Genomic DNA, 17,657 nt, shown 5'->3' with positions numbered 1-17,657 from the left:
AAACGTTTTTGTAAAGTTTTACATAAGTTTTCTGTTTATTGCAAAGCAAATGAAATAAATCGCTATCAGCCTTGCTGGGATTATTTTTTCATTCATCACCAACTTTAAAATAATGCATGTCTAGATTATTGTTTGTTTAACTTATTTATAAATTCATAACAAAAACTAAGCAATATCTACCCCGGCGTGAAAACAATTTTTGAATTGAAACTAATACCAAACTATCAACCCACTTTCAACTCCATCCAGTTATTGCACGATACTTGAAAAAACAGTTTGAAATCATCGTAATATTTGAGCGCTACTGTATATTTTGGGTATCTTCCGACCGAACACTCATACATTTCTACCAAAAAGAATATACCGTTAGAACTAGAAAGAATACCGTTTATTCATGGCATTTTTGGTGTATATTTTACTATAAATGCAAACATTGCTCCAACTCCATTCCTTGTTCCACGAAATACAGATGAAAGGAATATCTCTTGTGTACACAGGGGCATATCGAAAAGGGGACACGTCGCAAGATAGCTACAGCCTCGTTAAAACGTGCCGCCGTTCCCGGATGATTTTTTGCGAGATTTTTCAACGAATTTTTTGATCCGATTCAAAATTTACGGTGCGTGCATTCAAGTCTATTATGTTGGGGATGTTAAATAATGATTATAATACTGAATTGCTGTGTGTATTTTTGCGTATTTAATTTTATTTTGTGTATTTCTTACAATGGTTCTGTTTAATGTTTAAAAATATTTTTTTTGCAGGTCAATAATTACTGCTATACCTCCACAATTTGTAATGCAATGGCTAAATAGTTACAATTTCGAAAACTCAAATACATGCAGCCGACGACCGTCTCGCGATAATCGCGATCAGCGGCAGTTGCAGCCCGCTCGCCGCGCCCATCGACAGTTATTATTACGCTACAAACTATAAAGATACAAAAGCATACTTCTTACACGAACTAAATAACAATAAATCTCACCTTAAACACGCTCTCGACGAGCCAGAAGTTGAAGCAGCCGACGACCGTCTCTATGATCGCGATCAGCAGCAGCTGCAGCCCGCTCGCCGCGCCCAACACCGCCCCGAAAGTTATCAACACAGTTGCAGACATTATATCCGCCTCTGGGGGAAACTTATTGATTAAAATATGTTTTATTGACTGTAAATAAAATCTCTTATAGAATTAAAGGTTGATAGTAATTTATGATCAATTTATAAGTTACATTCGTTATCTTATAAACTCGTAGGTAAGCTAAGTGAAAAATCTATACATATAATAAATCTGTAGAAGGGTCAATTCTGTACATTGAAAATATTGAAAAAATAAATAGTAGGGGGTGTTACTGGATCGATACCAAACCCAAATATGTGATAAAAAAATTTTTGTCTGTCTGTCTGTATGTAAAGGCATCACGTGAAAACTAACGGTTCGATTTCGATGAAACTTGGTATAATAATACCTTATTATCCTGGGCATAAAATAGGATACTTTTTATCCCGGAAAAATACGTAGAAAAAAAATCTTAATTTTTCCGCGCGGACGGAGTCGCGGGCGGAAGCTAGTAGAAAATAAAAATTAAATTGAAGTAGGTATCTTTCTGCACTAACAAGTTAACAACTTGCATAAGAGGTGGACAATTTTACGTATATTATTAGGTATGTATGTTTATACGCATGCCTTTTACGAAAAATAAAAATTTCATTATTTTTTAGTCTGTTAGATATTTAAATTTTACAGAGTTCGAAGAAAATATCGCTCTCCACAAATTTTTATCCTTATGTTTTGCTTATAACATCTGAATACCCTGACGTGTTTGAATTGTGACTAACTATGGTAAATAAAATGACCAAATTATCTTATCGCAAAATAATTAAAAAGTAAACGATGCATAAACGTTGGGAGAAACCACTGATAATGTCCATAACAGAAGAGAAGAGTTAACCTTTTCTATGTTAATGATTTTTGACACTCCACCCAAATGACAGAGTATTAATTAAAAATATTTTACAGACATACAAATTTTAATTAAACACCGAAGTTGAAAACATGAATCGGGGTTTTATTTTATTAATGGATAAAGGATGTTTTTAAATGAAAGTATCAGCGAGGATTTTCATCCAATTTTAAATGTGCGCCTTGTTATTTTTGAAAAAGCATCAATAAAATTTATATTATTGGAATAAAGTCGTTAAAAATAACAATGTTTGTACGAAGTATTTCTACACACGTCTCAATGACGCTCGTGACTTTTAAATCAGACTAGGTGGATATTTTTGTTTATCTTTCGCGATATAAGGACGGATAGAGTAAACATTCATTATGGAAATTGTGTTGTGCAAATTCGAACGATAGAAGTACAAAACACTTAAATCTGGAATTAATATTTTTTATCCTATAGATCGATAATGATATTTCGATTGAGTTGAACTTTATACTATTGTTACAACAATATAATTAAACAAATCCACATGCAAAATCTCCAAATACAATTAATTATACCATAATATTTATTGTAAAAACCCCGTTATCTTATATATAAAATTCTCGTGTCACAATGTTAGTCTGCATACTCCTCCGAAACGGGTGGACCGATTCTCATGAAATTTTCTGTGCATATCGGGTAAGTCTGAGAATCGGCCAACATCTATTTTTCATATGTACCACGGGCGAAGCCGGGGCGGACCGCTAGTATTTACATAAAAAAAATCTATACTTATCACTCCCCTCAATTGCCACTCAAACAATTATCAAAGTCTAACAAAGAGTGAAAACACAGGTTAACCTCACCACGCCGCGGTTTTTAGCTCGTAATTATACAAAATACATTTGTTTTATACGCCACAATGCGATTCATTCCACTGTTATTAAATGTGTAAGAATATATTAATTTTGTATTATTTCAGGTAACGGCTGTAATGCAAATAAACCGAGTAACAATTACAATAAGGTTTCATTCGGGAACTAAGGGTATTCTTAATTAATATTCGAATGTTTATATTTGAGTTTGATATTCCTACTTATATTATGCTAGTTTGAACCGAATTGACCGGGGTAAAAACAAACAAAGTAATAGCCATTGTAATTTATAAATTACGTTGTTTTCGAATAGTGATGATTGGGGAATACTTTTAAAAGCCGGTTCAGTATCAGAGTTTGCTTGCTACAAACATACAAAATCTTCGGCATTTACAATATTATATCAAAAACTCATAGATTAACAGACGTACTAATAAGTTATAATAAAATGCATAGAACCATAAATAAACATTTTTTTTGACACGCTTTTATTATCTTCATTTTATTTATATCCCAGAATAGCTAATTATTTACCAAAAAGAAAACTTACCGAGCAGCGACTTCTTGGTAACAAAAATAGTGTTGTCCTTCATATGAAAGAAGTTTTGACACAACAGGGCCCATTGTATAACCAGAGCTGCAAGAAACCAGTTAAAGCCGAGCGCACTGTAGCAGTACTTCTTCAGGAATGTCATGAGGTAGCCGAAACCTATGAATATCATCACGTGGGTGTCTTCAAAACCTGGAAAGAAATTTAGTGTTATTTTTTTACTATTTGATAGATGCAGGTAAACACTGAACATAATATCATCTCTATGATCGTCTCAAAATTTAGTTTGAAGATGATAGAAGATTTTTTAAATCGTCCGTGAATTGATAAACGATAGCAATGAACGCTTAAGAGCTGCTGTGATGTCCATCTAATAATTAATTTCATTACCGCTAAACACTCTTAAAACATTAATAATTCCTTAAAGATTGTGGTGAGATTATTATACATAACCGCATACATAAGACTCATTTTAGTTCGTTAAGAATATCAAAATATACTTTCATAACAATACAATTGTCGCTAATTGTAGACTGGAAGGCTATAGACCGCCGGCTGCTTCTGGACAAATTCCAAATTACATTAAAAATGTTGTCTTGATAAGCTCTAGTGTGGCTGCATTTCATGCTTAACATTAAAACGCTGCATTTACTGAACAAGTGCAGTGTTCGAAGTTTTTTCCATTCCGTTGATTTTTGTTATGGAAACTAAAAATACGAGTGTACGTACGTAGGATTTTTTAATGTTTTGCCTTTCATTGACCCGTTTTGTTGCCGTTTTAGTTTTACCGTTAACTATTTACGAAACTAAATGGATAAAATATTCACACTCTCGACACGGATACACATTTTTATTCATTCATACATACATTCTGCGAGAGCTAGAGCTAGATAGCAAGTTAGATCTTGTGTGGAATACTGCTGCCACCTGTGGGCAGGCACTGCCAAATGCCACCTTGATGTTTTGGAAGCGATGGAAAGACGTGCCAAAAGAATTATAGGCGACGATAACTTAACTAAAAACCGCCTTCAGAGTCTTACACATCGCCGAAGAGTTGCTAGTCTTTCGGTTTTCTATCGCATACACTTCGGCGAATGCGCCACTGAATTGCACAGCATCATCCCTGCTTCCCCTTTTTTTCAACGGACATCCAGGTGCACTGCAGGTTACCATCCTTACTTGGTGGAAATGCCGACTGCTCGCACTTCACGCTTTGCGTCGTCATTCTTAGTGCGAACCGCCAAAGAGTGGAACTCCCTGCCAGCGTCTGTCTTTCCGGAGAACTACAATATGGGTTCCTTCAAGAGGCGAATAAATAGGCATTTTCTAGGTAGACATGATTTACCACCATAGACCGCGTCACCGCTTTCCATCAGGTGGGACTGTGGTCAAATGTCTACCTATCCGAAATAAAAAAAAAAAGTTTTTTAATATATTTTAATTATATAATCGTTGTTATGAAATCAGTAATATACCGGTTAGGAAACTGTATTCATTTCATGCCATTAAATCGTAATTTCCTGCCAAATAATTACTTTATGCTTATAAATTCAAATTTATCATTCCCAACGAATAATTATCATCAATTATAAATATTATAATAAATATTAATAATTAATATCTATCAGCTATATAACTTGGAGAACATTTAAGGTAATTTAAAGCAAGATTCCTTGTAATAAAGAACAGTCGTCTAGCAGTCAGGCTTTGTGACCTTATGCAGTGTTAAAACAGTCCTGACCTAATTCTTGCAGAATCATAAACCGACTTCCAATTTTAACACGGCTTACACCAAATCCGTTCACAGTTCATATTACGTTATGAATGTATAAAACTTCCTATAACAGCAAAACCAATTACGAAGCGTGAAACCACACCAATCGGTGGTTATTTAAAAGGGAAGTTCGATACTCTCAAACAAAATATGCCTAAACAAGCCAGTAATCCTCTCGATCATGTCGCACGGTGAAACGTGGCTAAGTGTGACTCGTTATGAGGTATGAAGTGTTCCGCACAAAAATATTTTATGAATATACAAGTGCTGGCAGCTGGGTATTGTTTAACATTCCTGTTCTTACGCAATTATGAATAACTATTCTATCTCTTTCTTTATTGGTTTAATTTACCAGGTAAACAAATGTTTTAATCGGTATTTCAAAATTACAATGTTACGCAAACATGATAACCAATCAATTTTTATTTAAGTTTTGTTCAAATCGATTTAAGATCGGTATCTCTATCGCTGCAAACGTTACCGATTCATACGTTTTAATAACGTCGAAGTTTCGAAAGCCTTTTCCATGGCATACCTAACTAAAAAACCCGTTCAATTCAAATACATATCTTTCAGCTGTGGATTCCCGAAAATCTTCGGTGAAAAATGGCAAACGAAATCATACAATGCTCGTTAATGTGCCCCCGGGGCATGATGGGAAAAAATATTTTACGTGGAAACGGCCACGGACGCTCCTCTTTATTACACCGAGGTGTGTTACATGTGAAAATCATTCTAATTTTTGCCATGACACAATGATTAAGTGACTACAGTGTGCCGCTGAAATTATGCTCAACGCTCCAAAATTTATCTTCAAACAAGAACAAAATGGAAATTAATGTGAACGTTGGAATAGATACTTGAAAGAAAATATAAAATTAAGTACATTAGCTGTTAACGATACACGAGTATTATGTTCAAGCAAAAATTATAATTAATACAGCAACTTTATGTCTCATAATAAAGTGGAATTCGACATAAGCTCAAAGATAGAAACAATACAGCCCCGAGCACATTAAAGAAAATTTTAAAATAGGATCAAAGAAAAGCAATGCTGCTTTTCTAATATCATGTACAAATCTTTCTAGGAAAATTATCTAGACCACTTTTTCTCGCTCGATTTCCGGTATATTTCTGAGTAAAAACCTTATAAAGTATATTATATATGTACAACATTATTTAATCTCGCAAATACTTTCTAATTTAAAGCAGCTGGCAAACACTAAAGTGCTCCACAAATACCGTAACAAACATATTAACTCCAAACACAATCTGACTACATTATGGGATTTAGTTTCAAAGTTCGCAAACTCAGCGTACGTACGATTAATAGGCAAATCAGAAACATGTTAAATTAACTACGGGACGTGAAACTTTCGACACAATTACGAACTGATCACGTTGGTTTGTCGTTAATAATATTAAATGAAGTCAAGTAGTTGACTTGTTACGACTCTATAGGCTCCGTACTTTGAACTCGTATTTGCCAATATGGGGACAAACTTGAGGAACATTGTATGAGAGTTCAAACGGTAAAGTTTATGCAATACGTGATACTACACACAAATGAATTTCTCAGTGGGAAAATCAGGAAATGATATTATTTGATAATATTTCACTTATTTAATGAAAAGGGAAAATTTAAGTATTTACAGAAATACGTTAATATCAATTAGTATCATCAAGTTAAAATAAAGAAAGGCTGCACATTAAGAACGAGCCGCTCCCTCTAACCATCATTTTATCATCGAACCCCATTAGTATTCTTTCCATATCTGAATATTAAGTACATAATCATAGCAATAGCAGCGATTGTGATCCGAGATTAATAAACGATCTCGATTTTATTGGACCAAAGGAAGAATCGTGAATGCTTTATAAACGGAGTCGTTAGCTCTATTAAAATGAAATTGAGGCCGCAATATTAATATCTCTTTATATTGTAGGAGATTAACGCGGAGGTGGGATTTTTTGTACAAAATTTTCTATGAATAATATGTAATGAGGTGGGACGTTGTCGTGTAATTTTGTACGCACCCGAGTGTTGGGGAAATTATTTTTATTAATTTACAATTTCCTCTTCGTCTTCGATGTTGAAGTTTATATCAAAAGACGGAATAAAGTTTGTCTTTCTGATATTAATATTGTGTTTTAATCAAGACTTATTTCATACTGTCTATAGAAAGATCATTGAGATATAATCTTTGGTAAGTGGAAAATGATATTTTGAAACATTTAGCTAATTGTCTTTATGGTCTTGACTCAATTAAGGTGCATAGGTGGCAGTACTATAATATACTGTCTTCCAACGTATCCATTCATAACAAATAGGTAGTCCAAGACAATCACTATTACCAACTATCCGTCCACCTTACGAAACACATAAGCTTACCCGGATCCTAATACAGAATCATCGTCAATTAATTCCCTTCCACATGACTCAAACCCATCCGCTCTTCGATCATTCCTTAATAACGTCTGATGAAATTACCCCATTCGGGATCATGAGCTACCCGTAATAAGGGCCAATTGTTCTCACAAAGCCCTAGCGCGTATCCGTAACAATGGGAGTCTTGAAGTAATTTGTATTATGTTACCGATTATGTTGCCTTATTAGAACCCCGCTAACAAGTTAGACGTGTATTGAAAGGGACAGTAATACGTTTTCTTGTATTGGCCATCTAATGGGATATCAAAGATATTGGATATCGTGGATTTGGCTTGATCAAAAAGGGATTCAGTCGTATCATCATTGTATACCTATTAATTACAAGACGTAACTCTCCTGAACAATTTGATATTTTTAATAGAAAACATTACATAAAATATCGGCAATGGATTCCCAATCACGCGATTGTGTCTCGAACACTCGAGTAATTAATTTTAATAAAGAATAGAAAGGAAAAGCTTCACGGAAAAATGCAGTACCTACGTTATCAATATTTTAAGCATACATACGTGCGTGTGTACTAGCATATGTGAATTGTTGGTAATTTATTATCAAACTTATTATGAACCTTAAACGTAAACAATATAATTCACGCAAATTATCTATGATCTTTAACTAACCATACTATAACTGACATTTATTATAGGTATTATTCTATAGAGACCTCCTCGAGAGGTCATAATATTTATATATTATAATCATAGTACTTATAATATAATCGTAGCATAGAAAACAATTTAAAATTTTATCTCTCCCCGTTTACAGTGGCTCGATTTCATACATAAACATTGCACCTGCACTGTTATAAAAATACAAGGACAATAGTTGACTAGAGTGGAACGAAAGTTTTAAAATAATCCCCCCGGAATAATCTTCATCTAATCAACATGCGCATCTTATTTCCAACGTGTTGGAGTCTTAACGTCATTGAAATACGATTCTGATTTGTGACCTGAATTTCCTTCGAAAGAGCTTGTCATCGCTAAAAGTGCTCCGTTCCTTGCCTTGCTGCATTTCAATTAAACTCCTGCATTATTTGTAGTGTGAAATATTGCAGTCATGTTGTTGTATGTAGCGATTTTACATTTCTCGTGTGTTTAATGAGTTCGTTTTAATGTTTTCCTTGCTGTTTTCGAATTTGTTTTCGTTATTGACAATTCGTATACAGTTTCTGGATGAGTACATAATGGTTACAAATATAAAAGTTTATTGGGCCATATAAATAACATGTAAACATAAATACGTACAGTATACAATGACGTGATTGTATTTAAGTACATTTTCATTAGACGTCACGTACACAATGAAATAAATACGTACGATGTTGATGGAAATTCATTGGTCATATATTGTTATTATGTAAATATAGATGGACGATCCTATGAGATTTGTGTATTGTTATATAGCATACATACATAAATAATAAAGCACTTACAGCTACCTAATACCAATATTTTATAAGATATCTATGTATTCGTTTTGTCTTGTATGTATGTATTATTATGGCCATGTTATTAACCTCTGAGTATTTAATGTGAATGAATAAGAAGCTGATTTACAAAAGTAGGTAGGTACATAATATTAATCAGATCTTACTTAAGTATTGTAAAGTTTAATAAAACACACACTACTGAGTCTGAAATCGTACTTGCTCATACGGTTATACCTATCATGGCTATATTATAAGGTTATTGGGAATTTGTGCGATTTATAATTAAACATTCATTTTGTTTAAGCAATTACACTTCAATAAATTGTATATAAAGTAAACATCATCACTTCGGAGAAACGATCGAGTTGTTTGAATTAGACAAATTTGAAAACTTTTGCACGTTCCAGCTTGAATTTTGTAACTAGCAATATGATCCACATCCTCACAGAAAATTTAGGGAAAATGTATTTTAAATGTTTTGTGTGTTTCCGCATTTTGTGGTGAAGGGATTAAATATCAATATCCATTACCCAGGATTTACTTGCTCTCCTTGTAATAAAGGTAAAAGGTTCAATATAAATTCCGAAACTCAAATACAATTAGGTATTTGCGATTGTTTAGTGATCCTGAAAATTTACAACATTCAACAAACAGTAGGTACTTAGTACAGTCAGTGAATACAACCTTCAAGAAAATAAGTGTATTTTTAATTAAAAGACCAACAAAGCAAGTATAACACCACCAGTATTACTAGTTTTTACGGGCGGTAACCACCTAACATGCGGTGGACTACATAACCCTACTATTTAGGGTCACGGTGGCCTACTTCCGCGCAAGTAGGACCACCTAACCCTTTGCTCTACCATAAAGCATAGCCAATAAGCTCAATATTTAAACAGATTCTGAGGAACATGAAGCAGTTAATTAGCCAGTTTTTTAAACAGGTTCTAAGGTATAATATCTGGACCCGCTCAGTCTATCACCATACACCCATACAACGTGGTTTAGCCAGTCATCCAGCACGTCTCAACGCCCGCGTTCATATTGTCCGTGAGAACGACAAAATTGATTCCCCGCCGACCTCGTACTAAACAAACTCGAATATTATTATATAATAAATAGGAAATTTGCTTTTCATTCGACGTCGCTGAATAGGTCGTGCGATTGAGGAAATATCACTTTATATTCATTTAATGGGACGAAGAGGACGTATGGATAATTATTTATAAGGTTTACGATTTTGGCTTCGTAATTGAGTTATTGGAAAAATTTTGTTGTATGAGAATAGTGATTTGAGCTTAGCAACGCCTTGCGCAATAATGGAATATACTTAGTAAATTGATTAATGAGAACTATGTGTATTCTGTTCGCATTAAGTAACCTTAGCTATTAAAAACAATATGTTTTCATGCTCTCAAATTAGTTTTAAGAATAATTTAAAGAAGTTGTTTATTTAATTAATAGCAGGAGTTGTTAAGATAACTGTTTGCTGTAGATTCTGATTTGTTTTGTTATTTTATGTATTTAATATTATGTACATAGTGAGACGTTGAGGGTGCAATTTAGATTTAATAACCGAATGTTACAATAATGCTGTCTTATTATGTATATATAAACTAGAGATATATTTTGATACAATAGATATGTGGAAATAAATAGTAAATGAATATAAATAGTTTCATTTGCTTTTTAGCTCTATGCAATAAAATAAATCACCACCCAATATAAATTCACGTGGGTAAAATCAGAAATAGACTCTTTAAATATTAATATAGTGAAATATAATATAAATACAATAAATCAGCTAGTTTCACTAGAAACAAGAAAATGTTTGGGCGTTCTATTTTTTGTTCATCAACATTAAGAGGATTACCTTCGTATTTATAAGGAACTAGATTTCCGCCCGCGGCTTCGCCCGCGTTTTCAAAGGAAAACCCGCATAGTTCCCGTTCCCGTGGGATTTCCGGGATAAAACCTATCCTATGTGTTAATCCAAGTTACCCTCTATATGTGTGCTAAATTTCATTGTAATCGGTTCAGTAGTTTTTACGTGAAAGAGTAACAAACATCCATACATCCATACATCCATACATCCATACATCCATACATCCTTACAAACTTTCGCCTTTATAATAGTATTAAGATTAAGATTAAGATTCAAAGGAGTTTTATGGAATCTTTTCTTATCGAGAAACTTTCTCCTTAGCTCATTTTGCTTCTATCTGATAATTTGGATTAGACGGAAAAAAGCAATTTGTTTAAGTTTTGCGAGAGATTTTAATTAGAAACTATTGTATGATAACACTTGTTTCTGAAATTCTCTCTTCAACGTTTAAACCGACATCCGAATTCACTCTATAAAAATTCTTCCATAACCTATTTGATATCAATCGTCTTTACTTGTCCAATTAAAGATAAGTTTAATATTAATATTCCTTCGACTATAAATCATCTTTAATATAAATCATTCACTACAATGAAATCGATGCCCATACTAAAGCTAGTACAGTATCACAAACAATCGTTTAATAGAAGAATAAGTCTAGACAAATACAAGTCTTCTCACATTTCATTCAAGTGGATCATTAAAGAATTTGTTGATATTAATTGCGCCTTAATTGTTCTGTCCTTAACTCGTTAGTGTATCTTCATTATCAGAGCTATTAATCTTCAAAGCGAATACAGCTAATGTGTATGTGTGAGATATTAATTATGTAGGCCCGATATATATGCCAGTATTTGGCAGCTATGTAATCTAGTACTATGGATAAAATATGTGGAATGATATTATGTTGTCGATTTCGGAATTTATGGAACAATAGTCTCGATAAAAAACTTAAAAACTAATAATATTCATAGATTAAAAACTATGATTTTTATGTCTCTAGTGATAAGGAAGGTTGCGACCTATTGATAGTTGAAATTGATAGGATATTGTGATATTTAATTATAACAATGAGCTAATGTATTCGTAAGCGTATTGTTTGCCACTTACATGATAATAGCTCTATTTTACAAATTACACAAATGTTAAAAAGAGCAGTCATGTTATACAGGCTGTCCCAAGAAGTAGTGATATACTGAAGCTGGGAGATAGAGGACCTAGAGGGCTATCCGAATCGCCCCCATAACATACATGGGGGTGATTCGGATAGCCCTCTAGGTCCTCAGTCACTCACATCACAACTTAGGACATTCTGCATATTGTAATAGTAAATACTCAACTCACCTCGTATATCGTGATCTTTATCGCCGCCATACTTCACAAATATGAAGTAAAGTACCATAAGTATTAACTGGAACACCAGCAAGGGTGTATATTTCAAATTGGCCATTTTATACACCATTTCTGGATCTTTCCCTGGAACAAAGAACATATTTCACAATCTGGGAGCTAACATTTTTACCGAGTGCAATGCAATATGAATAGTTTTTGCAAAGTTAGAATGGAATGCATTACGTTTCAGAGTTTCCTAGTTTACGCTTACATTGGATATGCTTCACTTCGGATAAATAAACTAATGTCGGTATGCTCTATTATTGTTAGAATTGTAGTACTGCTTTCAGGTACTAGGAAATAAAGTTGTTGCGTTATTTTTTAAATAAAATATGGTCAAATATTTTGAACATTTTTGATTGTTTTAAATTAAACAGAGGAATATGAAATAAATTTGCCTTTTAAGTAAATTTGTATCATAATATAATATTATTATGTTTTGTATAGCAAAGCTAAGATAATTTACTAGATATTTGACGCTAGTTCATGAGATGGGTGCTCATTTAATTATATGGATACCTAGTGATAATAATTATATATAATTATACGGATATTTTTTTATTGAATAAATTAATACTTATATGAAAATGTTATAAATTCTTACCGATTAAAAACAAATAGCGATGCCATTATTACAACGCTACTGTAGCTGATTTTGAACAAACAATTTTAAATCAAGTTTTTTTGTAACGTAAATCAATCAACCAATTATTGCCAAATAAATGTTAACGTATACTATTTATACTTTTATCTCCTAAACAAAACAATTCTGAACAGCAAATGTATGAACAATATTAAAACTCAGTTAACTCTAATTATGTCAGATCTCAATTTTGATGATGTACTTGACTTCATCTTGACAAGCTTTTCAAGATCGCTTTATTTCGTCTACGAAAACTGATTCATATACAAACTATATGAATAACATATAAAACCTTGTTGACTTTTATTTATCTTAATACTAGCGGTCCGCCCCGGCTTCGCCCGTGGTACATGTTTACGTTTTCTCTACATAAAAACCATCCTCGTACTTCAAGGAATATAATAAAAAAAAATTATCGAAATCGGTTCAGCCGTTCTCGAGTTATGCGCTTACCAACACATTTTGCGATTCATTTTTATATATAAAGATATATAAATCTCGTGTCACAATGTTTGTCCTCAATGGACTCCTAAACCACTTAACCGATTATAATAAAATTCGCACACCATGTGCACTTCGATCCAACTTGAGAGATAGGATAGTTTAAACGTGTAGGTACCACGGGCGAAGCCGGGGCGGACCGCTAGTAAATGTATAATATTTGTATCCTTACTAATGTAAAAGCTGTAATAAATTATAATATGTAGAGATAATGAGTAAAGATATTATTTAATACAGGTTAAGATGGAAGTAGATTTCTGTAACTCGTTGTGGGGATGCATTTTAAATAGGTTTCCTTGATCGATGAGCCAAGATAAGCGTTCTTTGAGGGCAAGTAGATGATCAGATTTCCATTGCTCATTTATTTAGTGATTTTTTTATTTTAAAACAGAGAACTAATACTAAATCGAAGCCTGATTTCAAAAATAAACATTTTCAAATGAACCATCGTTTTAAGGAATCCTAAGATGTAATTTGGCCATAAATTTTTCACATTTTTAGATACTGATATTTTTATTCCGCAGATAGTAAAAACAATTTTTTATTTCATTTATTTTAAATTGAATGGTGTATTAAAGGATAAAGTATCCTTTCCACTTTGAATCTCTAGTGGATGGGTCGTAGTTAAATCCAACCTTACCAACATTTTACCCTTTTTGATACATAAGATAATAAGCTTGCATAATAAGCTCGTGAAGAATATAATTTTCACTGAAAACAGGCACTAAATTTTTAGTCAAAAACTTGTTAGATGCCTGAATAAATGTGAAATTACTTTAAATTTTAATATACCTATATAGTATAGTAGCAATATCATTATCATTTTAACAATAATGTGTAAGACATTGTTATAAGACAATGTTAACTAAATAAATTAATATTTAAATAATTTTAGATGAATCGATTGTCCAGTTGAATGGTAATTAGTCTTTAATTAGTAAATTAATGAAACGAAAAGGAATAGAAAATAAAACAGGATTATTTAATTTGATAATATTATTCACTCAAATAATCATATAATGATAATTGTACTGCAATACATTTGAATTTTAATAAATTTAACAATAATCAACGCGATAATTATACACAATATAAATTAATTATGAAAATTGTATGCAATAATTAACATACTTGAGTTTCCAAATTAACATTACTTATTTGTAAAATTCCAATGAATACGTACATGATATGAATATTTTTATTTTTTTATTATTTATATAGTCCTCTAAATCGTTACAACGATATTTGATTATATAGGTAGTATGAATATTAATTAAAATTAAAGATTGTAACACATTAACACTTAATCAAAACAAACAAGCATTATTTCAACTAAATCTCAACCTCAAATTATGACTTCCTTGGGAATAGAAGGCTTCGTCAAGCCTTCAGTTTATATTACGCTAAATTATTTACGAATAAAGTACTATCAGATTGTGAATAAAAGTAAAGTAGGATTTAATTTTCGATTAAATGGCCTTTTAAACGCCTTCAAATTTCAGTGACGATAATTAATGTCAATAATACAAAAATCTCAAATAATTGCGTTGCTAACTCTATGGTATGTTTTTCAATCACAAATAATACAAAATATATATTTGTCATTATTAAAATATAATGCTATGATTCGGGTAACATGATATCAAAGATAGATAAGAAACTAGTGTACCAATAAAATCGAATTGTTATACAATACAGATATTAAACTACGATAAAAACGATAAAAATCTACGGTATCTTATTCGAATCCTTAGGGAATTGGAATTCAATTACCAACGTTCGTAGCGAAAAACTGAATGCGGTCGATTAGGAATTAACCACTGAAAAATATCATGAAAATTTATTCAAGTTATGGAGCTGCATTTCAACTGTTTGAATTTAATTTGCTTCTGCAAATTGATGTGCAGTGGTTAACTTTATTTAAGGTTGTTTAATATATAAATGATTGAATATCGCTTTCTTAGTAAAAAATTGTCATTTTAATGGTTTTATACATTTTTTTTGTAAATTAAATACTATTGAAGCTATTTCCCAGTTCTGAGGCAGTCTTCGTTTAATTGATTTATAGACCAAAGAAATGTCTACTCTTACTACGTTTTAGTTTATCAAATTATTTGAAGGCATAATTGCAAATTAATTGCCGTTTGCTTAGAAAGAAAAGCTGAATCACGAAAAAGCCATATTAAAATAAAAGCGCTTTGTATACAATTTTAGAAAAACCATCGCAATAAACCTACCGTTTAACAAAACATAAAACACGCGGATTATTTCAAACGAAATATATATTCACAAACGCTTAAAATGGCCACAAAAAGTTCAGCAGCGGGTTAATAGTCGCTCGCTATTACAACGATAACTGTTACGTATTACAAGCCTAGTACATAACTATTGCAATGAATCCATTCAAAGCGCTGGCCGTTTATGTTCAAATAAATTGTGAAAAAGTAAACTGCTTTTGAGGTAATTTTATTCATCGGGCGGCTACGGTCGAAAATTTAATTCTCGATTCCGACAATTTCAGAATATTGACGGTCATTATACAATTGGCTGCACGCGACTGCATTAATTTTTAACGGCCCCTTAAGGGACCGAGCCTTATTATACATTCCACGAGCGGACCGATGCTTAATTTGATACTGAATTTTTAAATATTCAGAATATAAGACGGGTGTTTTATTTGTAGACAGTTAAAACATTTGTTTTAGCTAAATTTTCACGTTCACAATATTATTTTTACACTCGTATATATCCCACAAAAAAATACAGTAACGAATCGCCTCAAAATTATAATGAGACGAAATTATAACGACTACAGTATGAGAATAAACATAATTTCAAATTTACAAAACGTATTAAACCCACACGCATCCAATCTACATTCCACCATTTTAAAGAACACAATTACACAAACAGCTTTGTTTCCATTTCGTAAATGTAAGCATTAGATTGTACATTGTCTATTCCAGTGAAATGTGAACACGTCAAGACTTCCCTAACACGTCGGAAATGCAATCTAGTCAAGACATCTCCTGATTTTGCACTTTACTTCTGTAATTTAGGGTGCTATTGTGTTGGCTTGATTGATGATATCATGACATTGTTGTTCAAGCCATAGTGATTATAATATGCATGCCTTGAATCATTAAACTGTAAACTTTTAGAGTAGCTACGGTAAAAAAGTGTGTCATGTTTTTAATTTTATTAATTGTTCAACATAAATATTTTAAAACAAACAATAATAGACAACTCTATTTATGTTTATGTATAATAACATTTTATTATAAATAGATCGTTGTAAAGTAATGCTCAATTAATTAGTCGTACACTTCAAGTACCGCGTGGGCATAATAAAATTGAAAATTGATTTTATCATAAGTAGTTTGACTTAAATGTTTTAGTGGTATTAAAGAGAAAATGAGCCCTTAAAAGGGTATTTGCTTACGAGTCGACGACCGTTTAAAATATAATTAGACACTGAGAAGGACAGATTGGTACACATTTAATGCAAAATTAGATGTTGTCACAACTGTAATTAGTCTTTATTATCCTATAAATTGCCGTATTTCTTTTAAAAAAAACGACAACACACAATTTACTCCGTCAATAACCTCTGAAATACTCTAGCATATCAATTACGTCGTGAAATCAAGATGTATCGTTAAAACATGTACGGCGTACGCACGTTTATTTTGTACAGGAAATAAAGCGGATACCTCGATACAGTATGTTATGACATGTTATTTTCACCTCCTATTCATCAATCATGTATGCGAGTTGCGAGTTTCAGCTGATGTGATAGAAGAATGGGAAAATGTTTTGTTTTGCTTTGTTCATGTTGAAAATTTGTACGTGTTATTAAATGTTTGGGTTTTTTGTTGTTTAGATTATTTTTAGATGTTTGTTTGAAAATAAATGATTAACAGTGTGATAGAGCAATAATTATTTACAATATTATAAACTTCAGTTATGTAAATACAAGTAAAAAATACAACACATATATAATACTATATGTATAAGTATACATATAGGATACAGATAGAAAACCTCGGTTGAGTTATACGTATACTAATGGTAATACATATTACACATGTATAGGTAATATAAGATACACACGCTTGCAAATTAATCTAATTCCGTGTGCACGAATTTTATGCCACTAAGCTAAGAAGATCTTATCTACTTCAAATAAATTATAATATTATGTAAGTGGGCAACAGTCGTTTCAGAA

General features: G+C 32.2%; 1 protein-coding gene across 2 annotated transcripts in view; it reads right to left on the bottom strand.

The window, feature by feature from the left end:
- Rh50 (Rhesus blood group-associated glycoprotein Rh50) overlaps positions 1 to 17,657 on the bottom strand; it is a 67,540-nt gene that overhangs the window by 26,962 nt on the left and 22,921 nt on the right. For both annotated transcript variants that reach the window (XM_089697035.1, XM_089697034.1), the window contains exons 2-4: positions 12,238 to 12,369; positions 3,354 to 3,545; positions 986 to 1,128 (exon numbers count right to left, since the gene is read on the bottom strand). In XM_089697035.1, coding sequence (XP_089553161.1) covers positions 986 to 1,128; positions 3,354 to 3,545; positions 12,238 to 12,355 — 453 coding nt within the window. In that variant the 5' untranslated portion in view covers positions 12,356 to 12,369. The remainder of the gene's footprint in view (positions 1 to 985; positions 1,129 to 3,353; positions 3,546 to 12,237; positions 12,370 to 17,657) is intronic.

This window comes from Colias philodice, chromosome 7 (assembly GCF_061535455.1).
Source record: "Colias philodice isolate Cphi_HAF_F1 chromosome 7, ilColPhil1 Martin Lab GWU primary, whole genome shotgun sequence".
NCBI lineage: Eukaryota > Metazoa > Arthropoda > Insecta > Lepidoptera > Pieridae > Colias > Colias philodice.
Note: the sequence above shows the minus strand (reverse complement) of the source record. Positions and strands in the feature narration are given on the sequence as shown.